Source organism: Babylonia areolata, chromosome 4 (genome assembly GCF_041734735.1).
Source record: "Babylonia areolata isolate BAREFJ2019XMU chromosome 4, ASM4173473v1, whole genome shotgun sequence".
NCBI classification, from domain to species: Eukaryota; Metazoa; Mollusca; class Gastropoda; order Neogastropoda; family Buccinidae; genus Babylonia; species Babylonia areolata.
In genome coordinates this window covers 45,236,158-45,256,157 of record NC_134879.1, presented here as the reverse complement: position 1 = coordinate 45,256,157, position 20,000 = coordinate 45,236,158, and the positions used below count along the sequence as shown (strand labels likewise).

General features: G+C 42.1%; 1 protein-coding gene across 2 annotated transcripts in view; it reads left to right on the top strand.

Annotated features, from left to right (window-relative positions):
• Nucleotides 1-16,371, top strand: part of LOC143281709 (neurexin-1-like) — a 102,729-nt gene extending 86,358 nt beyond the window's left edge. For both annotated transcript variants that reach the window (XM_076586973.1, XM_076586971.1), the window contains 6 exons: nucleotides 1,158-1,329; nucleotides 8,169-8,270; nucleotides 11,655-11,763; nucleotides 13,414-13,462; nucleotides 14,117-14,289; nucleotides 15,760-16,371. In XM_076586973.1, coding sequence (XP_076443088.1) covers nucleotides 1,158-1,329; nucleotides 8,169-8,270; nucleotides 11,655-11,763; nucleotides 13,414-13,462; nucleotides 14,117-14,289; nucleotides 15,760-16,240 — 1,086 coding nt within the window. In that variant the 3' untranslated portion in view covers nucleotides 16,241-16,371. The remainder of the gene's footprint in view (nucleotides 1-1,157; nucleotides 1,330-8,168; nucleotides 8,271-11,654; nucleotides 11,764-13,413; nucleotides 13,463-14,116; nucleotides 14,290-15,759) is intronic.
• The last annotated feature ends 3,629 nt before the right edge of the window (nucleotides 16,372-20,000 follow it).

The following is a 20,000-nucleotide window of genomic DNA, read 5'->3' as shown; positions in this document are numbered from 1 at the left end:
TATAGATGGTGGGTTTGTTAAATTTATATTTTAAAAAATTTAAAAGGGATGTCATCTTGGTGCACAGCTTGTAGTGTCGTTTTGGAACTTGTCCAGTTTTGGTTGATCTTGTATGTGCTTGATGTATTTCGTATTCATTATTCTTCTTGTAATCTTGGTGTTCCCCATGTTTAAATCCCTGGCATATGTAAGCAAACAAACTACGGAGACATAACGCTTCTCCACTGTTGTTGTCCACTTGAAGAGCGTGTCAAGGGAAGCAACCTGGATCAGGCATCAACCTTGTGTCTGAATGAACAAGATAGGGGAATATGTATATATGATTAGACAATTGATTACACAAATCAAAAGAATATAGTGGTAAGGGGAGTAAAGGGGAAAATGGGATATAATTAGTTAAGTAAATGCATAAAATCAAAAGACCATAGTGGTAATATATTGTTTTCACTTGCTCAATAGCAGAACAACACAGGGTGATCAGAATATCGTAATGTCGACTCCCATGTTTCTGCTGACAGAGATACCCTTCCATTACGCACAATGCTCTTTTTTTTTCCTTTTCATCTGCATTATATCTAACAGGTGATCAACCTTGAAATGGCCAGTTTGTGATCGGCTGGACTATGAGCAACAGGATGATATTTGCCAGTTATATGACATGGATTTGGTTTGAGTTTGTATTTGTCAGTTACTTGATTTGGTTTGCTTTGTATTTGTCATTAACATGACATGAATTGATTTCTTCTTCTTCTTCTGCGTTCACTCGTATGCACACGAGTGGGTTTTTACGTGTATGACCGTTTTTACCCCGCCATGTTGGCAGCCATACTCCGTTTTCGGGGGTGTGCATGCTGGGTATGTTCTTGTTTCCATAACCCACCGAACGCTGACATGGATTACAGGATCTTTAACGTGCGTATTTGATCTTCTGCTTGCATATATACACACGAAGGGGGTTCAGGCACTAGCAGGTCTGCACACATGTTGACTTGGGAGATCGTAAAAATCTCCACCCTTTACCCACCAGGCGCCGTCACCGTAATTCGAACCCGGGACCCTCAGATTGACAGTCCAACGCTTTAACCACTCGGCTATTGCGCCCGTCTGCCATGAATTGATTTGATTCGTAGTTGTCAGTCACACTGTTGTGTGTACAGGTGAGAGGCAAGGTGTGCGCCTTCTACAACATGGGCACCAGGGACTACCCCATCGGAGAGATGTTCGAGCAGGTCAACGACGGCCGCTACCACGTCGTGCGCTTCACGCGCTCCGGGCCCAACTCCACCATCCAGGTGGACAACCACATGGTGCAGACCAAAATGCCCAGAGGTGAGCGTCTGCCTGTGTCCAGGTGTGCACTTCACGTCTGTCTGTCTGTCTGTCTGTCCGTGTATCTGTCTGTGTCCAGGTGTGCACTTCATGTCATCATAGGTGTCTGTCTGTCTGTCTGTCCGTGTATCTGTCTGTGTCCAGGTGTGCACTTCATGTCATCATAGGTGTCTGCCTGTCTGTCTGTCCGTGTGTCTGTGTCCAGGTGTGCACTTCATGTCATCATATGAAAGGTGTCTGTCTGTGTGTGTGTCTGTCCGTGTGTCTGTCTGTGTCCAGGTGTGCACTTCATGTCATCATGATTGTGATCATAGGTGTCTCTGTAAGTCTGTCCGTGTGTTTAACTGTGTCCAGGTGTGTACTTCATGTCTGTCTGTCTGTCTGTCCGTGTGTGTGCCTTTGTCCACGTATGCACTTCATGTTACCATGTAATCATGGATGTCCGTCTGTCTGTATGTATGTCTGTCTGTCTGTCCGTGTATGGCCTTGGATGATGTCTGCCTGTTTGTGGTCTTACCTCATGTATATGTGTAACCTCGTGTAATCTTACAGGTATATATATATATAGACGTCAATACATGTCACCATATAATCATAAGCGTCTGTCCGTGTGGAACTTTAGATGGTGTCTGGCTGTGTATGATCTTACAGGTGTTTGTCAGTGTGACCAATAATCGTAGATGTTTCTGATGATAGATGAGAGACGCCTTGCAGGTGTTTTATCTTTACGTGTGATCTGCGTATGTCAGCAATACAATCGTATTGTGTGTGTGTGTGTGTGTGTGTGTGTGTCTCCTCGTCTGGTGTGGAATAATGCTACCTGCTGTCGGGCGTGTCTGTTCATGTCTTATTATCCTTGTGATTGATATGACAATCGGCGTCTGTCCTTGTCTCATCTTACAAGACGGTTTCCTCCTCTTCATGGTTATGTCGGCGAATAATGTGAGCTCACAAAATAGCTGCTTCTTCCTCATCTTTGCTTAGCAGAGTCCGTTGAGCTCTTTCAGAGTGTCTGTGTCGATTGTCGATGTGATCAATAAATCGTAAGTAACGGTACCTTGTCTGATCCTAGACAGGTTCTGTCCACGTGGGGATGATTATCGGTTGATGTACCATTGATGAGTGGACTACAGATGTTAATGGATGTCTGTCTCCCTCCTTGAAAGGATTCCTCACTTGAGAAAGAGAGAGAGAGAGAGAGGGGTGGTGGGAAGAAAGGTGGTGGTGGTTTTCCTCTCTCTCTCTCTCTCTCTCTCTCTCTCTCTCTCTCTCTCTCCACAAACACACACACACACACACACACACACACACACACACACACACATATATATATATATATATATATATATATATATATACTTGTTGTTGTTGTTGTTTGTTTGTTTTTTCGTTCGTTAATTCTTTGTCATTTCTCCCGTCCAGATAGATTATTTATAGAATCATATATGTGAGTTGTGCAGCAAAAAGCCAAGCCCACCAGTGATTAAAGAAGAAAAAAAAACACGAATAAATGAATAAACAAAGAGCATTCGTGGAGTCAGCATTTTATTTTCTGCCGTGGAGAAAATGCAGAGCAGGGAATGAGTATCGAACGCTGGCTGTTGTTTTATACAGCCACACTTCATGTGCTGGGCGGTGTGCTGAATTGTCTGCCCCTATCATCTTGTTGAGACAGCAACTTTTTTTCTCTCCCTTTGTTTTGTTTTTTGTTTGTTTGTTGTTGTTGTTTTTTTGTTGTTGTTGTTTTGTTTTGTTTTGTGTTGTTGTTTTTTTGTTTTGTTTTTTTGTTTTTGTTCAGAAACTCACATGACGTGGATAAAAGAAAAAGGCTGACAGATTATCATCGCTTCTCTTTTTTTTCTTCTTTTTTTTTGCGATACCAGAGATGAACACAAACAAAGAGCATGCACATACATGTTTCTGGAAGTCTGTATGATGTCTCAGTTTCTCTGTCATTTCCCTTTTCTCTTTCTTTGTCTGGTGAATAGTTTTCTTCTCTGCCTCTCCTCTCCCTCTCTGTCTCCTGTCCTTTGCCCTGATTTAGCAGTTATGTAACCAGCATGGGAATAACTGTATTTGTGGTTGTTGCGTGACAAACTATCAGCTACCTAACGGACATGCACAGCCATTAAAACGTCATGTGTTAACGTTAGCAATGTACATGTTGTCTGTTTCGTCTTGTAATGGGCATCGTCAGTACTAAACTCACATATTTGTTTCTCTGTGGTTTTTTTTAATGCAACGCCTTCCGGACAATTGGAGAATAAAGTGGATTTTTTGTATTGTTATATTTAACCTGCCGCTTTGATATTGTCATAGTTTTTGGTCTAAAATTACTTTTGTTCCACGATAGTTCTGTGGATATGTGATTTTGTATTACAATCGTAATAGCACTTATGTACGTGATTATCAGACATTGGTTACATACTTACATACTTTTCTGATGAGTTATGTGTAACAGTGCTTACTCTGTGAATCTGAAATCTACAAGTGGACTTGTAATTCTGTAATCCGGAAATAAATTGTACATCATTGTGAGCTACCTATAGTTGTGCATAATTTTCAGTTGAAATATGTCCATATTATTTTTGTAATTGTAGATCTTGTTATTACAGAATCTGCGTATGAGCAGTGTGTGGAAAGCCAGTGACTTTGTACATATTCAACAAAATTGTAAATGCTCTTGAATATGCTTGAGAAGATATCAGTTTTGTGACAGAAGAGCATGACATTGTACATTGTAACACCAACAGAAGTTGAAAGGAGCCAAGCTTTCTGCATAGTCTGCACCTGTCAGTTATCCTTTGGTTCTTTAGCTTCTGTAAAGCGTTACGCTGGAGAACAATTGTACATTTGGCAATTTTTTCATGTTTAGCCAGTTGTCTTTTAAATATGTAAAATGTTGACCTTTCGGGTTGTTGATGTATGAGGACATTGAGGCAAATGTAAGGCTGCCACTGACATCCTTTCTCACATATATCTTGCATGGGTTTGTATTTTTACTAACGGGTTTTCTTCCATTAGTACTAATATGACTGTCAAAAATGTAGTTCATTGATTATCATATAGATTAAATGTAGTACTGTGTGTATATTCTGGTTTTTTGTATTCGACGAAAACTCCCGCGTTCCATATGATCTGTACGTAGTTTCAAATCATTCTTTGTTGTTAACTGTTTTCATAATGACTCTGTGTATCTTTAACTCCTGTTTTATGCCTTGTGGATATTAGAGACAGCCTTCCATTTGCCTCTTGACTGTGACTCAGCTGCTGCTGTCAAGAGCTACAACTGCCTCCTTGTAAGATGTTGAGAGGGGGAGGTGAACATTTTCTTGGGATCAGTTTTATAACCAGTTCATGAAAAGAGCTTTCATTTCCACTTGTTCCTTGTTGTTGTTGTTGTTGTTTTAATATATCAACATGGACAACACAGCGTCTGTGTGCTTAAACCCTTCATAATTTTACCTGCTCTCCAGCCCATTGCCAACTTTTTTTTTTTTTTTTTTTACCTCCTCAATTTCATTTTCAAAGTGGTGTCAAAGGGGAGTTATCCATGTACGCTATACCACATATATGCTACACCACATCTGATTTTTTTTTTTTTTTTTTTTTTTCCTAAACCCAAGACGTTGGTCAGGCCTTGACGTTGGCCCTTTATCGCTCTGTTCTTGAAGAAGGCAATGATCTAATGGATTTTAAACTTCATTCCCGTCTGTGGCATTTCAGCAGTTGATTGCTTCAAATGTCGCTCGGTGACAACGACTGTCGCAGAAATAGCAGAGCAAGAAATTGAACGCTGGCATCATTGTTAACTCTTGCACAATGCCTTCGCTTAACTACAGCGAAACGTTTTGGTTCTTGTTTCGTTTTTGTTTTTACAAAAATCGTCTGTTTTAGGATTTTCTTCTTCTTCTTCTTCTTCTTCTTCTTCTTCTTCTTCTTTCGTTTTCTTTTTTGCAATTTCCTGTTTGGATTTGAAATACTTGGGTGGAATGAATACTTGGGTCAGGATGCTACACGTGGTGAGATAACACACAAACAATGGGGGGGGGGGAGGGCTGGAGCTGAAGACTTTAGAACATGGAAATGAAGACGAACGTATCGATCAAGGCTTTGGGTGTGGCGAAGACATGGCTCTTGACAGGCAGCAAGCTGGCTAAACATGGTGTGTGTGTGTGTGTGTGTGTGTGTGGTGCATTGTGATTGTATGATGTCATGCTTTGTTTCCCCCTGCTAGTCTTCTTCTGGGAGATGGAGGAAAACGGACAAGCAGGTAATTGACTAAAAACAACACGGCGTGCTCAGTGTGTCAGACTGACCTTTTGCTATATGAGCTGCCTGTTTGGTTGATATCAGTTTTTAACCTTTTGGTTGATATCGATGACCAGTTTTACCAATCTCCTCACATATGGGTTCATTCACAGCTGTCACTGGTATCTGATGAACGTGTATTTGTTTTGTTGTTGTTATTTTGCCACATCAGTGTGTTTCTGCGGGTGGATGGGTTGTTTGGGGAAGGGGGGGGGGTGAGTGTTTGGGGGAAGGGGGGAGTGGCACTTTGTCAACTTGTACAGCTTCTGACACCGATCTTTACATCGGATGGCAGAAGGATTAGAAAGACAAGAAAAGAAAGAAACGGAACTCATGTGCACATTCACTCTGCCAACACCTGTATCAGCCACGTTTGCTTTCGCTCACTTTCATGGACAGAGAATGATTCAAGCTCGCTCTCTCTCTCTCTCTCTCTCTCTCTCTCCGTGTGTGTGTGTGTGTGTGTGTGTGTGAACTGCCTTTTCAACAATGAGCTATCATTATTATTATTATTATTAGCATTATCGTCATCATTATTATTACCACCATACCGATCTTCCTCATCGCTCAAGCAGAAAGCTACGAACTTCGCACATGGAGGGAAAACAGCTCAAAACCATTATTCTGATGTTGGTTGGTCTCATGGTTGAGTTGATTGTTCAGGTCGAAACGGGTGGACCGAGGCTTTAATTCGCAGGGCAAGAAAAGCTTGGTGCATTGAGAGAGGAGAAAGGATAATGATGATAATGATAATCACACATAACTGGTGTCTGGCACAGGGAATGGGTGTGGGTTCAGGTAGGGGTGGGCGGGGTTATATTCTTCTTTGCTGGCTTTTCATTTCTGTCAATGCTTGGTAGTGTTAAGTTTGTCAAAGTAAGAAAATAATGCTTGAGTCATGTAAATTGATGCTATAATAAGGGATTTTTTTTTCAGGGGGTTGATGTTTAAAAAGAAATGTGTTGTTAGAAATAGCTTGTATGAATGTGGTTGGGGGGGGGGGGGTTTGTTGGGGTTTTTTTGGTTTTTTTTGGTTTTTTTTTGGTTTTGTTTTTCCTTTGTGAACGGAAATAGCCCAAACTTTCAACAACTTCATCGTCAGCTCTCTCTCTCTCTCTGTCTCTCTGTCTCTGTCTCTGTCTCTCTCTCTCTATCTCTCTCTATCTATCTATCTATCTAAGCGTCGATCACGTGGATGTAATCTATACGCTCACTTCTCGCGATGTACATTTCTGCTTACGTTAATTCAAGAAATAGACTATGTCTCTTGTCTCGCTATTTTGGGTTGACAGGCTCGCTTTTTTTTTGTTTTTTTCTTTCTTTCATTTCTTTTTGTCGCGTTATTTCAAGACACAGACTTTTAGCTTGTAAAGCCGATGTGTAGTGTCACATCAGGAGCGGCGCACCTTAAAACCTCACCACTGCTTTCAGCCGCCGAAGAAAACAGTAAATGATATTCCTGTGCCCAGAGGTTACCGAGTGAAAAACATTATATAGAATCTTTTTTAAAAAAAGAAGAAAACTTTGCTTCTTTTTTCAGTTGTTTTGTCTTGAAAAGTTTCAGAATGGCGTGTTTGGTTTTGTTGTTGTTGTTTGTTTGTTTGTTTTTTATTGGGGGGGGGGGGTATTAGGGGGGGGGAGGGCGTGGATGGGGGGGGGGTTGTTTTTTTTTCTATTCCAGCAACATTCTTTGTAAATATGCTGATTTCAGTTATCTCAGGCAGTCAGGTGCTCAGAGCTGATATGTTAGCCTGGGTGGGTATGCTCACAATGCTTCACTTGCATGCATGGGAGTTTTTGTTGTTGTTGTTTTTTTAATTTTCTTTTCTTTTCGTTTCACACTGCTGATTCAGGAACATGTGTTGTCTTTCTCTGTTTCCGTTTCTCTAAGTTTGTCCGGTGTCTGTCTGTTCTTTCTATATCTGTTTGCTGCTTCTTTGTCAGCCTGTCTGTCTGTTTCTCTCACTTTCTCCCCCTCGACTTTTATCACAATCGCAAACACGCGGGTTCACGCATGAACGCGCGCGCTCACGCACGCACACACACACACACACACACACACACACACACACACACACACACACACACACAAACACACATTAGCACGCCTGCACAAAAAAGTACAGGTATACACACACGCATGCTCGCAGACACATACGCGTGCATAGAGAGAGAAAGAGAGAGAGAGAGAGAGTGGGAGGGAGAAAGAGAGAGAGAGAAAGAGAGAGAGAGAGCCAAGCAACCAATTCAAGACGAAAACGTCGCCAAGACTTACCACCAACCAACAGAAAGAGCACTAAGCACCAACCAACAGAAAGAGCACTAAGCACCTACCAACAGAAAGAGCACTAAACACCTACCAACAGAAAGAGCACTAAGCACCAACCAACAGAAAGAGCACTAAGCACCTACCAACAGAAAGAGCACTAAGCACCTTCCGACAGACGGAGCGAACAAAGGAACAAAGGACAAAGTGTGTGTGTGTGTGTGTGGTGATGTCACACTGTGTTCCTCCCGACCTGTTGCAGGCCAGCAGGCACATACCTTCAACAACCAGGCCTACGTGCACGTGGGGGGACGGCGAGGCAAGGACGGTGCCATTGAACGACCTTTCCAGGGCACCATCTCAGGTGGGCATAGGAGGCAGGCTGCAGACATCTTCTGGTAGCTGCCTCCACCCCCCCCCCCCCCCATCCCCACCCTCCCATCCTTCCCCCCACCCCACCCCACCACCACCAGTCAACCCCCCATCTCCCCAACCCACTTTCTACTTCACATCCTGTTACGTAGCAAAAAAGAAAAGAAAAAAAGAAAAAAAAACTCTATTTTTTTGTATTTTGTTTGTTTATTTATGGTAGCAACTTATTACGTTTCATCTGTATCTTCGACTTTCGTTGTTGTTTTTTTCTTGAGAACTGAACGTTTTGGTTTAAATTGGTGTCGCTTCATGCTCCAACAAAGCCGCGTCTTCCAGGATTCCACAAAAGAGGTTGTGGACATTGGTTAGAAGACCCTTGCCCGAAGAAAATGGCCTTTATTGGATTTTTGTTGCTTTGAATTTATTTAATTTGACCTTTTTCTTTCTTTTGTGTCTTTTTGGTTGTTATTTTCATTTTTGAGTTTGATTGTATCCTTCACGGATTTTTTTGTTGTTGTTGTTGTTTTTGTTTTTTGTGTGTTTTTTTTGGGGGGGTTTTTTTTGGGGGGGGTTTGTTTTTTGGTTTTGTTTTGTTTTCGTGTATATGAACTTATTATTTTCTAGAGCGAGCAGCAATGTTTTGTTTTTGTTTTTGTTTTTACCCATGTTGATTTGCTTTTTTTTTATTGTATTATTGTATTTACTCATGTTGATTTGCTTTGTCCTGTCATGATAACTGAAGTTTTTTTGTTCCAGCATCTTTTGCTTCTCACACACGTGTCATGTCCTCACATTCATTCATATTGCGGGGGTGGGGGGGAGGGGGGGGGGGTGGGGGGGTTATTCTTATTGTTCTCGAGTTTTCTCAAGTTTTATTGTGTCTCGTCTGACAAATATGTCCACACTGACAGTATTTACAGAAGAAGATTTTTTTTTTTTTTTTTTACTGACATCAGTCCTGATTCATGTGTGACGAATACTGTATCTGTCCTATAATTGAAAACAAATGCTGTCGTCCAAACGCGCACGGCACGTATGCACGTGCGCGCTCGCGTGAGCGCACGCAGACACACACACACACACACACACACACACACACACACACACACACACACACACACACACACACACACACACACAAACACACACACAATATTAATTGTTTTCAAATCTCTTCCAATTGGGATATATGAAAAAGACTATTAACATGCGATATATATTTCAACTATGAACCTTAATCTGTATAAACCGCAGACTTTTTTTTTTTTTAACCATAAGCCAGTCAGTATTTCACCCCACCTCCCTTCATTCATTCATTCATTATTTTCCATCAGCTATTTTCCTGCTTGTCTCTTCCCATGTTCTCAGTTACTCCTCAAATAATGATTTCCGTTCGAACCCCCTTTGGAAAGAACCCCCCCCCCCCCCTCACCCCCCCTCCCCCGAAAAGTTCTCAGTTACTCCTCAAATGATTTCCGTTCGAACCCCCTTTGGAAAGAACCCACCCCCCTTTCCCTGAAAAGTTCTCAGTTACTCCTCAAATGATTTCCGTTCGAACCCCCTTTGGAAAGAACCCACCCCCCTTTCCCCGAAAAGTTCTCAGTTACTCCTCAAATGATTTCCGTTCGAACCCCCTTTGGAAAGAACCCATCCCCCTTTCCCTGAAAAGTTCTCAGTTACTCCTCAAATGATTTCCGTTCGAACCCCCTTTGGAAAGAACCCACCCCCCTTTCCCCGAAAAGTTCTCAGTTACTCCTCAAATGATTTCCGTTCGAACCCCCTTTGGAAAGAACCCACCCCCCTTTCCCTGAAAAGTTCTCAGTTACTCCTCAAATGATTTCCGTTCGAACCCCCTTTGGAAAGAACCCACCCACCCCCACCCCCTTTCCCCGAAAACACCACCGATCACATCACATTTCTTGTGCGTCAGTTAATTTAGTGTGTCTTGTTCCACGTCTTCCGTTAATCCCTAAAATGGTTTCCGCTCGTACCCCCTTTGGGAATGGAAATCCCAAACCAGCGCCATCATCACCATTTCTCACTCCTGCTTCTAATCTGTTGACGCTCTCTCTCTGCAGCTGAAACCTGTTCTTCCTTGCCTTCTTCTTTTGACTCCAGCCTAACCTCAATTTCTTCTTCTTCTGTTTTTTCCCCCCCAACAATTCTTTTTTTACTCCCAAGTCTGCAGGTGCGTATGGTTGAAGTGTTGTGACGGTGGGGTCTGTGTGTTTGTGTAGTTTATGGGGGAGCCAATGTGTGTGTGAGAGAGAGAGAGAGGGAGAGACTGTGTGTGTGTGTGTGTGTGTGTGTGTGTGTGTGTGTGTGTGTGAGAGAGAGAGAGAGAGAGAGAGTTGCCTGCATTTGATTGATGAGTATGAACGAGGGCTTTGCCATGAGTTACTTCGGTGTCTGTCTGTCTGTCTGTCTGTCTCTCTCTCTCTCTCTCTCTCTCTCTCTCTCTCTCTCTCTCATTTACTGTCTCTCTCTTCTCTCCTGTGTGTTTTATCTTAATGTGTCAAGCCCTGTCTGAAAAACGGTTTTGGGTCTTTCATTTTGATTTTTTTTTTTTTTTTTTTTTTTGGATTTTTTATTTGTGTTCAACCGAGTTTCCAGTTTTGAAAGTAACGATTTCTTTTTGTCTTTATTGGGCTTTTCAATGGTAGTTTTTAAACTAGTCATAGTAAAACTGCTACAGGTGTAATCCAAAAGTAGTCCCTGCAGGGGGCGTTTTACTAGGAGGGGGTGAGGGGGGGCTGAGGGAGGGGGGGGGGGGCGTTGTAATATTTAGTAATATTTTTTCTAATACAAGAAGAAGAAGAAGAAACAGCAGCGTCAAACTGTAGACAAATTTAAGGTGAAAGACGATATTTGTCTGAAAGCTCGTGGTGACGGCTGTGTGGTGAATTAGAAGAAACAGAATACAAAGATGTCGAGTTATATCTTAAAAAGTGCAAGGCACGTTTGTTGATTAAAAAGCGAAATGCAAAATTATTATTCTTCTTTAAAAAAAAAATAAATAAATATAAAAATAAAAAAACCACAGCCATTACATCCACAGAACAACACATAGTTTGACCACGCTCCCACGTTTCAAAACGGACACTGAATTATTAATAGAAATGTGATTAGAACAGTGTCAACTCATATCAACACGCTAGACTGCATAAATACCCAAGTGAAAATAAGTAAATAAATAAATAAATAACACAGTTACAGAATTCCTAATATTATAACTAATCAAACAAATAAAAGCGAACTGAAAGAAAGGAACTAAAAGAAGGTAAAACAGATCCTTTATATAGAGCTATTCTATCCATAAGGATAAAAATAATAGTCACCCATGGCTAATATCGTGGTGTGGGGGTCTGGTTGACAGGTCTGGTGCTGAACGGTATCCATATCCTGGAGGTGGCAAAGCGAGGTGACGAGAGGGTGCACGTGGTGGGAAATGTCACCCTCCTCAACCCTGATCCCCCGGTCAAAGAGTGAGTTTTTTGTTTTTGTTTTCTTTTCGCTTTTTTTTTTTTTTTTTTCGTGTGTGTGTGTGTGTGTGTGTGTGTGTGTGGTCTTTTGTGGATGTTTTGTTTTGTTTTGTTGTTTTTGGTTGTTGTTTTTGGTTTGTTTGTTTTTGTGTTTTTGTTGTTTGTTTGGGGTTTTTGTTTGTTTGTTTGTTTGGTTTTTTTTTGGGGGGGTTGTTTTTTTTTTGGGGGGGGGGTTTGTTTTGTTTTGTTTTTTTGGCGTGTATATGTAGCTGGTCCTGTGTCTGTTCGTTGGCTACGTTTGCTCCAAGCTGTTTTTTTGTCTGGTGTCTGTCTGTCTGTCTCCCTCTCTCCCTCTCTTATCTGTGTGTATGTCTCTCTCTGTCTGTCTGTCTGTCTGTCTCTCTCTGTGTCTCTCTGTCTGTCTGTCTCTCTCTGAGTCTGTCTGTCTGTCTGTCTGTCTGTCTCCCTCTCTCCCTCTCTCCCTCTGTCTCATCTGTGTGTCTGTCTGTCTGTCTGTTTGTCTCACTCTTCCGTCTCTTTTCTGTCTCTGTCTCTGTCTCTCTCTTTGTATCTCTCTCTCTCTCTCTCTCTCTCTCTCTCTCTCTCTGTCTGCCTCTCTCTCTCTCTCTCTCTCTCTCTCTGTTCCTTGTTCGTGGGGACCATGTCTTGTCAGAGGGGTCCCATTCCTTCTGCCAGTGCCTTCAGCATGACCTTTTCCACGTCTGTGGCTGAAGTCAGCAGGCTTGAAGTGCCTTCACAGCTGTTTCTCATTTAACTCTACCCATTTCAGCTTACACCAACGATTCTCTCTAAAAACACGTGCTCCTTGGATCATTTTACTGCCAACTCAAGTCTGTGTCTTTTTGTTTTTTTTCTTTCTTTTTTTTTTGTCTTTTTTTAATTGACGGGCCCATTGTCAGTGCTTGTATATGGAACGCATGTCTTGTGAAATATCGCAACGTGTTTTAAACTTTACCATATATGATTCTCAGTATTTGCAAAAAAAGGCTGTAAGCAGGAAACAACCCCACGCGCCCCCCCCCCCCCCCTCCCCCCTCCCAAGGCTGTTAATTTCTATAGATGTTGGCATCTTTTCTTCTTTTTTTTTTGTGGTGTACATAAAGTGCAGTATATCGGGTTGAATCGCATCTGTTCTATAAGACAGCGGTTATGGTGTCTGATAATTATGTGCACGACAGATATTGTAGATCGTTATATTCTACACATCAAGAATAGTTGGTTTTGTGTGTCTGTGTCTGTGTCTGTGTCCGTGTTTTTGTTATGTTTTTTGTTCTTTTTTTGTTTTTGTTTTTGTTTTTTCTATATCAGAGACAAGACAAAGCTGAGACTGTTTTATGTTGCTGTAAATGTAATAGGCAGTTAGTTTCACGCGAAATAGGTGTTCAAAAGCTCTGGTTTTTTTAAGCACTTTCTTTTCCAAATAGCGAGGTCATTGATTAGCTTTTTTTTTATCTCAGTTGCGATCAATATTGAATAGCGTGTCTTTTCATGTAACGACGCACTTATCTGAATGATATTCTGATAGACTGGTTTATTTATTTCTTTGTGGACTTTGATATGACCAGCTGGTTCCTTGCACTATTTTCTGAGATTATCGCACGTGATTTATGTTTCTGTGGTTTTGTTCAACAGGAAAGGCAAAGATGACACTGAAGGAATGCAATCGACAATGGGTGTTGGGGTACGTATGCAGTATGTGTGTGTGTGTGTTTGTTTGTTTGTGTGCGCGTGCGTGTGTGTGCTGAGCGGTGGGCGTGGCATGTGTGGGGGAGCAGGGGGGGGGAGGTATTGTACTGGTGTGTGTGTGTGTTTGAGTGTTTATGTGTGTGTGTGTGTGTCTGTCTATCTCTATGTCTGTGTCTGTGTAGGAAGCATGCGCATGAACAGGAAGCCGTGAGTGTTCATCAACAGTTACTAGGTTGCCACTAATGTACCTAGTTTAGGGATTATACATGCTGTGTTGCCTCATTATCGTCACATGATCATAGTACGGATGACCCTTCAAAAATCCTAAACGCTTTAAACTACTCGTCCATAGTGCTCCTTGTACAAAACTATCCGGGTGTTCAAAACTGACAGTGTGTGTGTGAGAGAGAGAGAGAGAGTGTGTGTGTGTGTGTGTGTGTATGTGTGTGTGTGTGTGTGCAGACGATGATGTATTTTATGATGTATCCATTTATTTGTACATGCTTCCCCCACCCCCCACCCCCACACCCTAAGGCCTGACTAAACGCGCGATGGATTACGGCTGCTGGTCAGCGTGCATATAGGATTTGCCCGAAGGCAGTGACGCCTCCTTGAGTAATAACTGAACTGAACTGAACTGACCTTGCAGACGACGACGGGAAGCGGGGTGACGGACGACATCATCTTCACGGAGTCGGGGTCGGGGTGTCCGTATGACGACGAGGAGGGGTGCGCCGACGCGGACACGCGCACCACGGACGAGATCTTCAAGCCGTCTGTCGTCATCCAGACCACCCCGCCCCCTCCGACCACCACCACTGTGTGAGTCATCCGTGTGGCTGTGGTTAGTGGGTGTAGCAGTTTGGGGGGTTGTGTTGGGGGTTTTGGGTTTGTTTGTTGTTGTTTTTGTTTTGTTTTGTTTTTTGTCTTCTTCTCTTTTTTTGTTGTTGTTGTTGCTGGGTGTTTTTGGTTGTTGTTGTGTTTTTTTTTTTTTTTTGGAGGTGGGGGGTTTGGTTTTGTTTTGTGTATGTTCATTGTTTTTGTTGCTGGTTTTTGTTGTTGATGCTGGGGGTATTGGGGGTGGGGCGTGGGGGTTGTTGTTGTTGCTGGGGGGGGAGGGGAGGGGTTGTTGTTTTTGTTTTTTGTGTGTTTTTTGTTGTTGTTGTTTCGGGGTTGGGGTGGGGGGGTGTTTGTTGTTGTTTGGGGGACGGGGCGGGTTTGTTGTTGTTGTTGTTTTTTTGCAGGGAGTCCTTTTTCCTTATAATTAAGTGCCAAACATATTCTCTTTCCTTTTTTGTGTGTGCCTTTATTTCCCTCAAGGAACAGCTCTTAACACTTTCGTTGTCATAGCTTGCGGTCAGGGGGTTTCGGGGTTGTTTGTTGGGTTGTTGTTTTTTTTGTTTTTTTTTTTTTTTGGTTGTTGTTGTTGTTGGGTTGTTGTTTTTTGTTTGTTTGTTGTTGTCTTTTTGTTGTTGTTGTTTCTGTTGGGTTTTTTGTTTGTTTGTTTGTTTTTTTGTTGTTTTGTTGGGGTTTTTTTGTTTTTTGTGTTTGTTTTTTTATGTTCAGTTTTGTTGTGTGTTCAAACACGTGACTGTACGATTCTCTTTCTATTGTAAGGAAGGTTTCCCCACCCCACCCCACACCCCCAAACTCCCCAAGTCCTGGATTTGAATTATCACCCTTTGTTTTATTTATCAGGAGATTCGGAATAAGCCATGAAAAACATGAAGCATGATTATTACGTTGTTGGGAAGTGAAAATGTGCGAGTATGTAAACACACACATGCACGAACGCACGCAAGCCATGTCCAACGTCTGGCATCAGTTAATGACCCGAGCTTTCCTGTGACAGAGCAAAATGAAAAATTTAATGACATCCTCCAAAATAGAATTTCAGAAAATGATGATAAGAAGAAACAGCCGAAGAAGAAGAGGGATCGTCATCATCATCATCGTCATCATGCAAATAATAATGACAATGATGATACTATTGATAGCAACACTACTGCCACTATCGCTCCTCCTCCTCCTACTACTACGACTACTACTACAACTAATCAGGGTTCATCATCATCATTATCATAATCATAACGACAATAATGATAATTATTATTATTATTACAATGGCTACTTTTACAACTACTACCGCTGCTGCTGCTATAACTGCTGCTAAGAAGAAGAAGAATGATAAATCAATCAATCGATAAATAAATAAACATCATAAACTAATTCCCCTTCTACTTGTCCACCACCCTACCCCGCCTCCCACCCCGCCCCCTCCCCAAACAACAGCAAGCCCACGCTGTCCATCCTCAACGGGCACCTGTTTGACAACGACCGGGAGAACGGGGCCGGCGTGCTGTGCACGGGGCCCAGCTGCCCGGAGACCGGCGAGATGAGCCACCACACGGACATCCTGTCCACCCTGGACCCCTCGCTCAGCGGCAGCGGCAGAGGCAGCGGCGGGGAGGACGGGACGCTCAAACCGCCCGTGGACTCGGACAAGGTGAGCAGCGCCTCCAGTGACAGCGGTCTGAACATCGGCCTGATCATCGGCATTACCATCAGCGTCACCGTGGCCGTCACCATCTTGTGCATCGCGCTCTACAAGTTCCGGCGCCGGGACGAGGGCACCTATAAGGTGGACGAGAGCCAGAACTTCGCCTCCCTGGACAGGAAGGGTCCTCCTGGCAACGGGGCTCTGCTGGGCCACAGCGCGGACACCGCCAAGAGCACGCGGAAAAAGAAGGACGTGAAGGAGTGGTATGTATGATGGTGAGGAGCAGAGAGGACGAGGACCAGGCTGAGAGGTCTGGCTGCTTCCTACCAGCTCTACACGCCTGCACTGTAGGAAGTTGGTGTGTGTGTGTGTGTGTGTGTGTGTGTGTGTGTGTGTGTGTGTGTCTGTGTGTGTGTGTGTGTGTGTGTGTGCACATGCCTGAGTGGGGTGAGGGGTTTTGTGGGGGTGGGGAGCGGTTGTTTGGGGGGCTTTTTCTGTTTTCTGCCAAATGTGCAGGCTGTGTACATACCATTCTGTTTTTGTTTTATGTTAGTGGAGGGCGAGTTTGTTGGTGTTATGATTTCCATGTATTATTCATACGTACGCACCTCTCACACAGACATACACGGATTCATTTACACACAGACTCTCTCTCTCTCTCTCTCTCTCTCTCTCTCTCTCTCTCTCTCTCTCTCCACGTCATCATAACATGTGTTCATAACTTTTCTCTCGGAAAGTGGATCGTTGCTAATCCAATCCAATGTGTGATAAAGGTGAACGAGACTGTGAAAAGACAGAGGATAAATGTCTGACCGACAAGTCAGATCATTTACTGCATGTGATTTTTTTTTTTCCAATGCACAACTTTTCATTGGTCATGATGAGGACAGTAGGTAGGCAACACCTGTTCATGAATTCCCAAACATCAGGAATTGTCATATCTTCCGCAGTTGTGTGTTCAAAGTATACCGTTAACTGTTGGTTACAATTTCTACATTCACGTGATTTCAGCGCAGGTATGCATAATTAATTGTTATACCCATTGAGTTTGTTCTGTTATGAAATTTTGTTTTTAAAAAGACACACGTTCATGAACAATAGCTGTTGAACGTGCGGATGACTAATGTGTGCGACTGACTGACAAAGAGAATCAGAGAACATGGTTGAGATCTGATATACGATTACGCACAAACAGGAGTGATTTATTTTTAGAAAAGGGGAGGTCAGATGAGAATTAAAAAAAAAATAAAAGAACCCTTTTGCTATATATATATATATATATATATAGTAGTGGGTGGGATGGAGGAAATAACAAGGACGACGTGTTACTCATCTCCACATTTCCTACTTTAACTAAATCTAGCTTTTCCATGATTATCGATTCAAACTGACTGAAATACACAATGACAATAAAGAGTCATTCCGAATCTTCGGACCATAGAAATACAATAGAAGAAAAAAAGTTTGTTGCTGTTGTTTTGTTTTGATGTTGTTGTTGTTGTTTTGCCCAGCAAACAAAATGTTTGGCACCCTAAGGACACAGAGTTTTCGAAGCGGACCTGGGGAATTCCGACTTTTTTGTTGTTGTTTATTTGTTTGTGTCTGTTATACACATGGCGTCCAATGGATACAGGGGTTGCGTTATGACTTTATGATGATGATTCCTTGTTTATGTGACAACCGGTTATTACACATGAGTGTGTGTCTGTGTCTTTTTCGCAACTGAACAATAGTATGATGCGTTGTTTTGTTTAGGTTTTTTTTTTCTTCCTGACAGTGAGGGAGTGTGTTTGTTTTAACACATCAACATGGCGACCTTACAAATATGTGTACATAATACTTGTGATCCATGGTTGTGCATCGGTCCTGACTGTCTCAGCTGACCACGTGACCGATCGACTGAGTTAGTGAGTGAGTGAGTGAGTGTGTGAGTAAGTAAGGCAATAACGGCCACTGGTGAACAGCGACAAAGCGAACGCTGCACTTGACCCAAGACAAGCTTGAAGCAAATTGAGGTGGTGCCGCGCTTACCTTGTCCCTGTGTCTCCGGGCTTCCACGGGTTTTCTGCAATGATGGAAGTTGGTATGAGAGTTGTCGTTCTAGTGAAGAGAGTTGTGGTTCTAGTAAGAGAGTTGTGGTTCTTGTAAGAGAGTTGTGGTTCCTGTAAGAAAGCTGTGGTTAATGTAAAAGAGTTGTGGTTCTTGTAAGAGAGTTGTGGTTGTAGAAAGAGAGTTGTGGTTATTGTAAGAGAGTTGTGGTTCTTGTAAGAGAGTTGTGGTTCTTGTAAGAGAGTTGTGGTTGTAGAAAGAGAGTTGTGGTTCTTGTAAGAAAGCTGTGGTTAATGTAAGAGAGTTGTGGTTGCAGAAAGAGAGCTGTGGTTAATGAAAGAGATTTGTGGTCATTGCCGGAGAGTTGTGGTTAATGGAAGAGAGTTGTGATTCTAGTAAAAGAGTTGTGGTTAATGGAAAAGAGTTGTGGTTGTAGTAAAAGAGTTGTGGTTGTAGTAAAAGAGTTGTGGTTGTAGTAAAGGAGTCCTGACCCACGTTCTTGTTCCCTCACAGTGCAGACACATTGGATTCTTTGTTTCTTTGTTTGTTTGGGGGTTGTGGGGTTGTTTGGGTTTGTTTTTTTTTTCAACAAAAAGGATAGATTCAGAGAAAGAAATGAAAATTAGAAAGGAGAGTAACTTGTAATTTTGTGACGACCTGTCATCATTCATTCCCTTTACCACGAGGAGACCGAACGACAAGCAGGTATAGGGGAAGTTTAAAAAAAATGTGTTTTCTGCATTCATGCCTGTCTGCTGATTGTCATGATTGTTCCAGGAGGGAACAAAACAAAACAATCATGATTGTTTTTTTCTGAAGACTTTATTTTCTTTCATTTTCCTCACATATACATATATATATATATATATATATATATATATATATATATATATATATATATATATATAATATTGAAGTGACTGCATTGTCATAGTCCTAAGGTTTGGGTGTGTGCTACTTTTCATGACATTAAAAAGTGATCACGTGGCTCATGTAAATTGTGTACAAGCGTTACTAGTTGTGTTGAATGAACTGAACCAAGCAAAGACACGTATATAGAACCTTGCGTGTGATGAGCATCGGCGCGTTGTGTTTATTAAGCTGGACTGTTTAACTAACTCAACCAGGTGTTCATGATAACGTTTATGCATTACTGTTGAACTGTTGATTTGTTTGAGGGTCGATTACTTGTCTTGGGAATTGTCAAAATCTGGTAATAATATTAATTCCTCTGTGTGTGTGTGTGTGTGTGTGTGTGTGTGTGTGTGTGTACACACGTGTGTGTGTGTGTGTACATGTATGTGTCTGTGTGTTTGTGTGTGTTGTTGTTGTTGTTTGTTCAATGGTTAGCAAAAGCAAGTCACTGTTTTACTGTCTTGCTTGCTACCAAGAATCTTTTTTTTTTTTTTTGTCCGTGTAGGATAATGCATAGTCTTGTTTTGTTCTGAGGCATTTCATCATTATTTTTACTTCATGACAGTGATACACTGACCCAAGGTTTTGGCGCATCTGTTGCTAGTTCCTGTGATTAGGCCATTGCACTTTGATAACGTAGAACTCTCTCTGTGTGTTTTTTGTGTGTTTTGTTTGTTTGTTAGTTTGTTTTGTTAACTTTTTGACTACAAATAGTGCACAGCTTTTGAAAGAAAAAAAAATCAGTATATCATAAAAAAAAAAAATGTGGCTCACCAGAAAATGTTGATGCTTTGCGTCATGAAACCCTCTCGCTACGCGAAAAAAAACAAACAGCACATTTGAAGCTCACACACACACACACACACACACACACTTACACTAACACTCACACAGTAACACTCACACACAAACACAAACACTATCGCCGACACTAACACCGACACAAAGAAAGTAATGGCACATAAGTTGGGTAGGGTTTTTTTTCTGTTTGGGGTTTGTTTGTTTTTTAGAGAGGGGGTGAGGGGGGGGTACGAAATATAGTTTCCTCCTAGCTTCATGTTATTCTGTT